The sequence below is a fragment of the Sardina pilchardus genome, chromosome 7 (genome assembly GCF_963854185.1).
Source record: "Sardina pilchardus chromosome 7, fSarPil1.1, whole genome shotgun sequence".
NCBI classification, from domain to species: Eukaryota; Metazoa; Chordata; class Actinopteri; order Clupeiformes; family Clupeidae; genus Sardina; species Sardina pilchardus.
Genome location: NC_085000.1, coordinates 27956554 through 27968132, shown reverse-complemented (window position 1 = coordinate 27968132; position 11579 = coordinate 27956554). Strand labels below are relative to the sequence as shown.

The 11579-nt window shown below is 52.1% G+C and overlaps 1 protein-coding gene across 1 annotated transcript in view; it reads right to left on the bottom strand.

Moving 5' to 3' along the window:
- The window catches only part of agrn (agrin), a 211312-nt gene that overhangs the window by 58557 nt on the left and 141176 nt on the right, over positions 1 to 11579 (bottom strand). Inside the window, exons 10-12 of the mRNA XM_062542039.1 lie at positions 9515 to 9736; positions 3947 to 4144; positions 3239 to 3442 (exon numbers count right to left, since the gene is read on the bottom strand). Coding sequence (XP_062398023.1) covers positions 3239 to 3442; positions 3947 to 4144; positions 9515 to 9736 — 624 coding nt within the window. The remainder of the gene's footprint in view (positions 1 to 3238; positions 3443 to 3946; positions 4145 to 9514; positions 9737 to 11579) is intronic.

Here is an 11579-nt window from a genome sequence, read left to right as displayed (position 1 = left end):
GATATTGCTTCACATAGTCTTATTTAGGGAATGCATTTTCAATTAATGGAGGCCTGCCCCCCCCCCCCACCTCCCCCTTAGGAGACAAGCTTGGTTCCTCATTCCTTCTAACACTTTGTCAGTGTCTTCTCAAAAAAGAAAGAAAGAAAAAAAACAGAAAACGAAGCTGCGCAAAGAAGCAGCTCTAGCCGGGTGTGAAATTAAACAGGTGATAAACCCTCCCAGTAAGGCCAGCACTGGGAATACTGTCATTTTTCATTACGGCAACATAATAAAGAAAAATAGATTGAGGAAATGCGTGGGACTAATGAAGATGATTTCAGTTTCCTATAAACCGAGCAACTAAACTGCTTCTGCGTGCCTTGCCTCCCGCCTTGTAGCCAAACAGTATTTTTTGACATAAATCACCTGCTAGCCTATTCTACTCTATTTCGCAGAGCCAAGTGTTGCTATTGGTGACAGACTGGTGACTTTGTATTTACATACACAGAATCTACACCCACCCGCTGAGCTCAGGAGTCTATTTCCACATCCATCACACTCCAGACACAGACACACACACACACTCAGATACAGACACTTAAGATACACACAGCCACGCAGCAATATTGGTGGTTACTGTGTCAGTACAGCATGGTGGCAACTTAGCTCCAAAAACATAAACACAAGCACACAGGCCCATATAAACGATGGCACACATTAATTTCAGAATCCGTACTCTGAATATGATCAACTAATTTCCCCAGCCAGCCTCTATACTCAACTGACACAATCTATCCTGTAGTTCTAAAGCCATCATTGCTTTCAGGGCACATTCTCTACAACTTTAATGCAGCTTTTAAAAATGTAAGAATTGCTGACATAAAATATATATAGACATCTTCTCTTTAGCTTTTTTTGTAGTATAGTACAGCACTTTGTAGAGCTTTCTGACCTCTCCAACCTTGTTTAGATATTAGAAACTGAACATGTCCCAGAGCAAACCATGTGCAAGGCTTTGTCACGGGCCCAAACACACACTGGCTGTCAGTGGTCAATGTTGATCAAAAACACATATTGCACCATGCCCCCCCACACCTCTCCTCTCCAACCCTTTCACACATACAGTACACACACACACACACACACACACACACACACACTCACATCCTCCACATACACAAACACACACACCACTCCAAATCCATTTAGGACACCAAAGCTCCATCAGTCCTCCAGAAGCATGGACGTCATTTGGCCATCAGACAAAAGGGCAAGCACTCTGCTGTCGAAGGCCTGGCTATCTGTCCTCAGCTGCGGCCAGTGAAAGGCGCGAGGCGGTCTGGGGGAAAGAGAGCGTGAGGCCCACAGCCCTCGGGGGGAACGAGAGGAGAGTATCGATCCGCTCTTATTTTTGCCGAGCCATCTCCCAGAGCAATGTCTCCTGACCCTTCCCTGTTTGAGACAATAGTTTTGATGGAGGATAGCAAAGGCAAGAGAGAGAGCGAGAGAGAGAGAGAGAGAGAGAGAGAGAGAGAGAGAGAGAGAGAGAGAGAGAGGAGAGAGAGAGAGGGGGAGGGGGAGAAAAAGAGGGAGAAGGGAGGACAAGGGGTGTGGAGGAGGAGGGGGGGAAATGAAAAGAAAACTGGGAAGAAAAATGTGGGCTTTGCTAATAGGATGAGATGGAGTGGACAAGCGAGCCGGGAGAATGAGTCAGGCACAGAGGGATGAGGCCAGTGGCTGCCACGACTGTGGGGGAATAGAAGCTGTGTGTCTGCTTGTATGCACGAGTGTTTATATGTGTGTGGTGTGTATGTGCGTGTGTGTATGTGTGTGTGTGTGTGTGTGTGTGTGTGCATATACTGTATCTCTATGGGTGTGTATGCTTGTGTGTGTGTGTGTGTGTGTGTGTGTGTGTGCATGTGCATGGGCATGTGTATGTCTGTGTGTGTGTATGTCTATGTCTGTGTGTGTGTATGTCTGAGTGTGTGTGTGTATGTCTGTGTGTGTGAGAGTGTGTGTGTATGTGTGTGTGCGTGTGTGTGTGTGTGTCCATCTACATCTGCACTGAGTGTCTGCGTCTCCCTCAGCCAGACAGCGATACATATGTGGGTGAAACAAAGGGGGCAAGACGCCAGCAGCACTCCGCCGCTTGGCGTGGTGGAGGTCAGCTCGCTCAACACCACAAGGTTAAATCGACCACAAGGAGAGTGGTGTTAAGAGCCTCAGGAGCGGAGCTGAGCTGAGGATGAAAAGCCGCAGAAAGTTCTAGAAAAGAGACACGGCGGGGAGGGGGAGCAACCTCTCTCCAACCCCTCGCCTTCTGAGATCAATTTGACTCGTATTTCCATCTATGGCATTAGGCTCTAACTCATGCTCGTCTTTCACTCACAATGCTGCTCGCTTTCATTCTTTTCCCACTCTTCTCTTTCTCTCTCTTTCTTTCTTTCTTTTCCTTTTTTCCAACACTCTGTGTCTGTGTCACCGCTCTATCTTTGTTTCGGCTCATTTTCCCTGCACTTTTGTCTTTCATCTCCGGCTCCCCCCACTCCTCTCTCTCTCTCTCTCTCTCTCTCTCTCTCTCTCTCTCAGTAGGCAGGTGCAATCTGCTGCGCCTTCACACCTCCTCAGCCTCGGAGATGAGCTCATCTCTGACTAACTGGGGCCCCAGGGACTCACCCGCGCGCATGTGTGTGTGTGTGTGTGTGTGTGTGTGTGTGTGTGTGTGTGTGTGTGTGTGTGTGTGTGTGTGCTGCCGTCAAAGGCAAGAGGGGGGTTCTGAGCATCTTCATCCAGCCTGCAGACTCCCGCGCGTGCATGAACACACCATGCACCCCACCTCTCTCTCTCACACTCTCTCTCTATCTCTCCCTCCCACCCCCTCTCTCTCTCTCTCTCGCCCCCCTTATTTCCATCTCTCCCTCTGCATATCTCTCCATCTCTCCATCCTCTCCATCCCAGTGCTGCTCTCTGATTAACAGATATGATATTTACCTGCTGTGCTTGTGTGCCAGGGGCCCATTTATCTGGGTATAAACTAAATCGCCGAGGTGTGGAGAAAAGGCTGGGGGTGGGGGGGTGAGGGGGAGGGATGGGGGATGGGGGGGGGGGTCTTCTTGTGGCTATAGCTTGCTGGCAGTAAACAAATATTTTCTTTTTTTCTAGACAACAAAAAGGATGCCCACACACACAGAGCGAGAGAGAGAGAGAGAGAGAGAGAGAGAGAGAAAGAAAGAAAGAAAGAAAGAGAGACACACACCTGGCTCGTCGCAGGTGCCTGGCTTCAGCACGTCGATCTTCTTCTTGAGCTTGCAGGAGGCGACGCGCAGCTCGCAGTCGTTGTCGTAGGTGTTGCGGTCGCTGCCGCAGATGGGCTTGTAGGGCTGGTTCTGGCACTCGGGGCACTCACACTGGTTCAGCACGCAGCGGGCTCCCCAGCCACACACCACGCTGCCGCATGTCTCTGGTGTTAGTCAAACACACACACACACACACACACACACACACACACACACACACGCACACACACGCACACACACGCGCACACACGCGCACAACACACACACACACACACACACACACACACACACACACACACACACACAGTCAGAGGTATGCGAGGTCGATACAAAAGGCTGGCAGAGATCAATGCCCCCCAGAGGCAAGTGCCATTCCAGCCATTCCAGACAAGCTAGTACATACAGTACAGTATATCTGTAGCTCTACACTGTATTTATTGCACAGATACAACACTGTATTTGAGTGCTGTCGGAGTAGTGGTGATGTTTGCAAATGCATTTGGGTTATTCACACTTAGAAAAAACGATGAAAAATATGTCTGCTATGGAAAAAAAACATGAAATATATATATATATATACTTTTTATGCTTATATTATACTATTTTGTAAGGTCTACAGGTGTGTGTCAAGTTGGTGTGTGTGTGTGTGTGTGTGTGTGTGTACTCACTGCATTCTCCCTGGGCGACCACCTTCAGGTCCAGCTGCTCGGTGCAGGCCCTGACGTTGAGTTCACACTCGTTCTCGTAGGTGGCGCCGTCGCTGCCGCACACCGGCTGCTGCGTGTCCACACACTCGGTGGGGCACACACACTTCCCCGTCTGCCCGTCGCAGATCGCCCCGAACGAGCAGTTGGCACACTGCTCATCTGAAACAGAGCGAGGGAGGGGGGGAGAGAGAGAGAGGGACAGGAGTGAATTAAAAAAAAAAGTGGCAGAGCGAGAGAGAGAGAGAGAGAGAGCGGGTATGGTGCCACGTCATATCTCCCTACGGGGCGGGACGCGGCATCGCCCACCGGGCATCTGCGCCAACATCCGCCATCGCTGGCGCCCCGCGACGCCGTCTGCACCTGCCAATCATCACCCGCCTCGGTTCCGAAACCGCACCACGCTATCAGGAGACTCCGCTGATCCGCTGAGCCCCGTCGCATGGCTAACCGCCGAACCGCGAAAAACAGGCCGCACGCGGCTCGGCGACGCCCGCCTCCCGCTTCCGCTCCTCGTCCGCTCTCCCGAGCGGTCGTCATCGGCCATCTGCTCCGATGTTAGTCGTCGTACGGGACAGCGCAGCGCAGAGCAGACCGCAATTGAGATCAATGGCTTTGGGGAGCGGGGACGCGACCCAGCGCTGTTGAGAGGCTGGCTAGATTGGCTGGCTCTCGTCTGGGGCCATTCTCGTCTGCCGATGGCGCCGTGGCGGAAAAACAAGCGCCATTGTACGTACACAGCGGCCTTTCCCATTCGATTCAATCAGCGGCGCCGTTAAGACGATCTGGCCCCTGCGGAGACGCTTCCGTCTGATATCTATGATTCACGGACGACAATTAATCACCGCCTGAAAATGCGATTCCGACCCTAGTGGGTGTGTGTTTTTCCTCCCGCCCTCTCTCTCTCTCTCTCTCTCTTTCTCTCTCTCCCTCTCTTTCTCTCTTTTTTTTTCTAATCCCCGATGACAATTACACCTGGAAGATTGCATTAGAGCAAACCGTTATCGCTTTCAATTAGGAGGCGGCCAGTAACAGCTGCTGATTTAGTGCTAATGGTGGCGCGGGCGGCGCATCAATCTGCCCCTCGCCACGCCGTTAACAACCTGTTTATTACACCTTAATAAAGTAGCCTGTCTGCGTACGTACGGCCCCGATCTCAAAACTCCCCCCAAAGGGGGATTGTTCTGTGGTTCGGGAAGGGCCCATGCTGGGCCTGTGTTTGAAATGAAATGTCCACGGAGCTGCACTGGTGTTGGGAGGATTGTTGCACCCCTGGGGCAGGCGGAGGATGCTGGTGACAGCCGAGGAGCGCTGGCTGGTGGGCTGGATGTCAGGAGGGTGGGGGTGGTGGTGGTGGTGTAGGTGGTGTAGGTGGAGGGAGAGGAGATGGCAGGCCGGCTGCAGATTGCGTCTGTCTTTATCAGGGCCCCTGCACGGGCGATAACAGCACTGCTTTATCTCCTCCACCTGCTCTTCTGCCATCTTTCCCAATTCCCTCTTCCTCTCCCTCTCTCTTTCTCTCTCTCTGTCCCTCTCTCTTTCTGACTCTCGTTCTCGCTCTCTCTCTCACCCTCCCTCCCTCCCTCTTTCCCTGGCTCTCCCTCTCTCTCCTTTAATACACCCACACAAAGCCACAGTGCAACCTGTAAACAGCACTGCCACACACAATCCTCTCCCCTGGGGCCAGGGGAAGCGAGGGGAACGACAGAGAGAGAGAGAGAGAGAGGGAGAGAGAGAGCGGGAAAGAGAGATGAATACGGGGAGGGAGACATAAGTGGTTGGGGAGCAGGGGGAGGAGGAGGAGGAGGAGAGAAAGAGGGGGGAGAAAGGGGGGGGGGGGAAAGAGAGGGAGACAGATAGGGGAAGCCACAGCTAAAGATGTGTTGGAGGGTGAAAAAAAAAACATATAAAAAGACTAAGATCCAAACTGGGGGAGGAAGAGAGAGAAAGAGGGGGAGAGAGGAGAAAATGGGGAAAGAGAGAGAGAGAGAAAGAGAGAGAGTGGGAGGAGGATGGAGAAGGGCCTTGAGGAGCCCCATCAGGCTGATGGATGGGGAGGCGCATGCCGAGCTGGGGAGCTCTGGTGGAGCCGGGAGGTTGGGAGCAACGATGTCTGACCTGGCCCTGAGCCAGCGCGGGGACAGATCCTTAACATTTAACGCCGCGTGGGGAGTGTGTGTGTGTGTGTGTGTGTGTGTGTATGTGTGTGTGTATGTGTGTGTGTGTAGATGCATCTCTGGGGGAAACAGTGCAGGCTGCCCAATTCCACTCCATCCAGCTCCCTCTCACGTACCACACACTCTTGTTCTGTTCATCAACATCTTCCCTTGTGTTTGGGTATGCCCCCTCCCTCTCTCTCTCTCTCTCTCTCTCGCTCTCTCTCTCTCTCATTCCCTTTCTGTGATTTTTCTTCATCTGCCACTCATCAGTCCTCGGCCGTTCACCAGTGTGAATGTGACCTATATTCCTCATGTAACACATACATATCATTTCCTCCACTCGCAGATACAGTACTTTTCCTTTTTTTTTCATGATGGGAGTCTCGCCTGTTCTCTCATCTCCCCGGTAATAATATATATGAATTGCCTCTCTGAGTGGGCTCTGGTTCCATTAGTTCAGGGGGGCCTCTGCCAACGAGGCAGACAAGGTCACCCGCCACTCAAACATTAAAATGAATATATGAAAATCATAAAAAATGTCATCGGCGTTGCTATCAGACCGCACCTGAGCTATGAAGATAACGGCATTTTTACGGCGGCGCATTCGCCTCTTTTCCTCGCACCCCCCCCCCCGTCCGCCAGCCTGCTCCGCAGCGTAAAAAGAAGCGGAAAATTACGATGGCGCGAGCGCATGCACGCCTCTCCCTGTCCCCTGACACCCCCCCTCCACACGCACAGACCCACACACACACACACACACACACACCCATCCTCCAATCCTCCTCCCCCGCTGCTCACACATAAACATGTACGATCACACTCGCCCACTCACTCACACTAACACCCCCCCCCCCACCTAAATGCCTGTGAGTCCAACCCCCCCCCCCCCCTCACACACACACACACACACACACCACCCCCCACCCGCAGTTGTAATTTCAGCAGCGAGTGCAGAGGCCGGCGTGAATGAGATGGGGTAATTAATGTAGGGCGATAACAGAGGCCGGATGAAAGTGAGAGAGTGTGTGTGTGTATGTGTGTGTGAGAGAGAGAGAGAGATAGAGTGTGTGTGTGTGTGTGTGTGTGTCTAAGTGTGTGTGATCCATGGGTCCTTGTACAAACAGACACAAATAAGGCCGCCCCATCTCGGTCGGCGGATTAGCCGCTGGCCCCTGGCCCTTTATTGCCCCTGTTCCGCTGACGCCGGCTTCTGTGGGGACTCATTGCCATCAATAGCGCCGCATTACTGACACCGGCATGGCTACCTGCCTCGTCCCCCCTCTGCCCGGCCCCTGTGCTTTATTAAATACACCCTGTTTATGGCTCTCCTGCAGGCACTGCCACTCGCTCCGGCCTCCCACAGGCTGCTCCAGATTGAGTTTGTCGAGTTCAAATGCCGCACCCCCACCACCACTAACAACACCGTCAACACACACTTACTCTCATACACACACACACACACACACACACACACACACTCACACACTTACACACTCACACACTCACACACTCACACACTCACTCACACACTCACACACTCATACTCACACACTCACACTCACACACATAACCTCCCCTCCAAATAGCTCTCTCTCTTTTTTGTTAAATGACATATTCCTATTCGAATGCATCTCCCATCCACAAGACGGAAATGAACAGCGGGGAATACAGAGTGAAGGGGGGGTGGGTGGGGGGAAATGAACAACACAGAAGTGGTTATTGCCTCACGTCGTGGCTATAAATGTGCCTCTCCCCGGCACATGTCAACCTCTGCTATACAAAGAATAATGAGGTGATATGTGTGAATCCATGTAAGCCTATCCAAGTCAACACCCACATCCACAATGTGTTGTGTTGCCCGTGCAAATCGGTGACTGCATATATAGACCAGCCTAGTTTCCTGCCCTATACTGCGCTGGGGAAACAGAGCACACACTGCCGACAGGCACACACACACACCATGACGTTTTACGGTGACTTCAGCTAACGCTAATCCTGTTACACACACACACACACGCACACACACACACAGGCGTGTACACACACACACACACACACACACACAGGTTTTGTCTGTTCTTTCTCTCTCCCAGCTAACAGATGACATGGAGCAAGCGCATGAGAAAAGTACAAACAATAGCGCGGGACTCGAGAACACCGCTGCCTGTCGATGCCCTTGAGTGTTTCCGCCGTGACTCCCCCGAACGCTCGGGCGTAAAAATGCGAGGTGTGAGTGTGCACCTAGGAAGCAAAACGCTGACGATACAGAAGCCTCCGTCTCCGCTCCTTGACAGCTCACACACTCTCGTGTTTTTCAAAGACTTCGGAGTGGAAAAGTACAGCGGCGTGGTTGAAGGAGAAGAACACAGCGAAAATTGCTTCTTTTGCTGCAAGAAGGTGCGTCAGAAGGCCATTGACTAACATCGACATGTGTGATGATAAGCCAAGTGCGCCACAACGCTGGCACTGTGCGCAAACGCCTGTCAGTCAGTCAGGCATACAGTGGGCAGAGCCCAACGGCAGACAAGAGGTGAGTCATGCCAACAATTACTCCGAGGAGACGCGGTGATGTTGTCCTCTTTAATTCCAGAGCCGAAAGTGCATCATCGTGCGCGCGCAAAAAAAAAAAAAACATAATACAAGAGAAAAACAACACACACACACACACACACACACACACACACACACACACACACACACACACACACAGTGAAGGTGGTGGGGGATGAGGTTGTGGTGGTGGTGGTGTTGGATGTGGGTGGAGGATTTTAGTGCACTCTCAGAATGTCTTGATAAAAAGCCTAAAAGCCAGGAAAAAAGCTCTTTGGAAAAAAGACAACTTAGAGGGAAAGAGAGTGTGAGAGATAAAGACGGAGACATACTGTACCAGCAAATTGTGCTTTGTGTTTGAATTTGTGTGTGTGTGTGTGTGTCAGAGAGAAAAAAATAAGTGGAGGTGGGAAGAGAGAGAGAGAGAGAGAGAGAGAGAGAGAGAGAGAGAGAGAGAGAGAGAGAGAGAGAGAGTGGGCGTGTGTGTGGGCGGTTGAACGCGAGTAGGCGGTGCATGCATATCCATACGCCATATGCCACTCTGTCATGTGCATGGCTTTATGCGCCAATATAGTGTGTTGGGTACAGTATGTGTATGTGTTGGGTTTGTGTGTGTGTGTGTGTGTGTGTGTGTGTGTGTGTGTGTGTGTATGCATGTGCGCATGTGTGTGTGTGTGTGTGAGTGTGTACATGCGTGCATGTGTGTGTGTGTGTGTGTGTGTGAGTGTGTACATGCGTGCATGTGTGTGTGTGTGTGTGTGTGTGTGTGTGTGTGTGTGTGTGTGTGTGTGTGTGTGTGTGTGTGTGTGTGTGTAAGACTCACCACAGGGTCCTTTGTGCTGGATGCGGATGTGGCGTTGCAGGGCACAGGCCATGGCGCGCATCTCGCAGGGGCTGCCGTAGGTGTGTCCGTCGTTGCCGCACACGGGGTCGGGCACCTGCGGGCACGCCTCGGGGCACTCGCACACCGGCTTGCCGTTCTGCACCACGCACACGGCGCCAAACTCGCACTCCTTCTTCAGGCACGGGCTGGGCGCGTTCAGGTCTGCCGCCATGGAAGCAAAAAAGGGGGAAAAGAGACACAGGCACCGACATCAGTACTGACCCGAGGAAGAGGGAACTACGGGGGGAGAGAGAGAGGGAGGGGGGTACAGAGGAGAGGAATGGAGGGGTCGAAGAGAGTTAATGGAGGAGGAGGAGAAGGAGGGGAGGAGGAGAAGGGGAGGGAAGGAGTGATGGTTGTCAGGGGGTTTTGTCATTGGTTAAAGGGAGACACACAGGCATGGCTGCTGGATAGAGTTGGATACATCTAACGAGACGTCCCTCGAGCCAGGGTCAAGCTGAGGAGAAGGCCGAACGCTTGGCTCGCTCCCGGCTCACTGTCTGAGGTCGGAGTCTCAGGTGTGCTGCGAGAGACAGATCTCGACCTTCCCCACTGCTAGTTTGTTTTGGCTAGAAAGCCCCAAGTTTCAGCGACAGGGACAGGGACAGGGACGGTACACTGCTGTAAATAGACACGCACACACACACACACACACACACACACACACACACACACACACACACACCACTGCTGCTGCTGCTGCAGGGGCTTTGGCCTCCAGCTGAAATATCACCATTTGCATCTCACTGCGAAAGCGAGCAGGCAGGCAGGCAGGCTGGAGCGTCTGGCAAGCAGACCTCCCTTATTAGGAGAGGAGAGGGGAGAGGACTTTTTCTAGGAGGAGAGAGTTGGTAACTACTGAGAAAATGAGAACAAGAGGGAGAGAGAGAGAGAGAGAAGAGAGAGAAAAAAGAAAGGAAGAGAGAGAGAGAGAGAGAAAAGAGAGAGGAAGAGAGAGAGCGAGAATGAGAGAGAGAGAGAGAGAAGAGAGCAGAGAAAACAGCTTGGAAGGAGAAAAAGGGATCTCTTTGCTTAATAATTCAGAACACCAATGCTCCTGAGCCAGACTGATATGAAATATGAACATCAGAAGGGCTACTGCGACTCCCCACTCTCACTCTCCCCCTCTTCCCCCCCCCTCCCCCCCTCTTAGGCCACTGTGTTGGAACTTAATTAAGCTCTGCAGTTAGCAGTGGCCCCAAGGTCTGAAGGAGATGCCATGTTGTTGCAGGCTGCCAGGGAGCACAGGGGGGAAGTGGGTCAGCGCGGAGCCAGGAGAGGCGCACCAATCCTGGGGAGCCCGGCGCTTCAGAAGCCCCTCGCCCTCCGCCATGATGAATTCTTCATGGCGCGGATTAGCGGCCGGCCCCTCTGACGAGGAAGAGTAAGCAAAAATGCTCAACGCTTCGGCCCTCCGGAGATGGTATGACCCCCATCTCTCGAGTCAAATACACAAACACACACGCATGCCAACACACACACACACACACACACACACACACACACACACACACACACACACACACACACACACACACACACACACACACACACTAATGCATATAGTATCTCCAGACGGAGGATGGGGAGAGGGTCTGTCTCATTAGTATGTCCTGTGTGGCAGCAATGCGAGGCGCATGTTGCGTGTCTGCACTTTTTAAACAGGGATTAAAAGAGGAAAAGACAGCTCTAAAGCATTTGATCCAAAGTTTGCGGTCTGATTGAGAGGAAATGCTGTTTGTGTGTGTTTGTGTGTGTGTGTGTTTGTGTGTGTTGTGTGTGTGTGTGTGTGCATTTGTGTCTCTGTGTGTGTGTGTGTGTGTGTGTGTGTGTCAATAAGCACATGAGGAGTTGTGAGATTCTGTGCCTTTCCCAACCCCCATTGTGTTTTTATCGGAACGTGAGCTCCTGCCACACACATAAACATGCACTCTCTCTTTCACACACACAGAGACACACAAACACACCCACACACACACACACATCTTGTCGCGCTGTCATTACT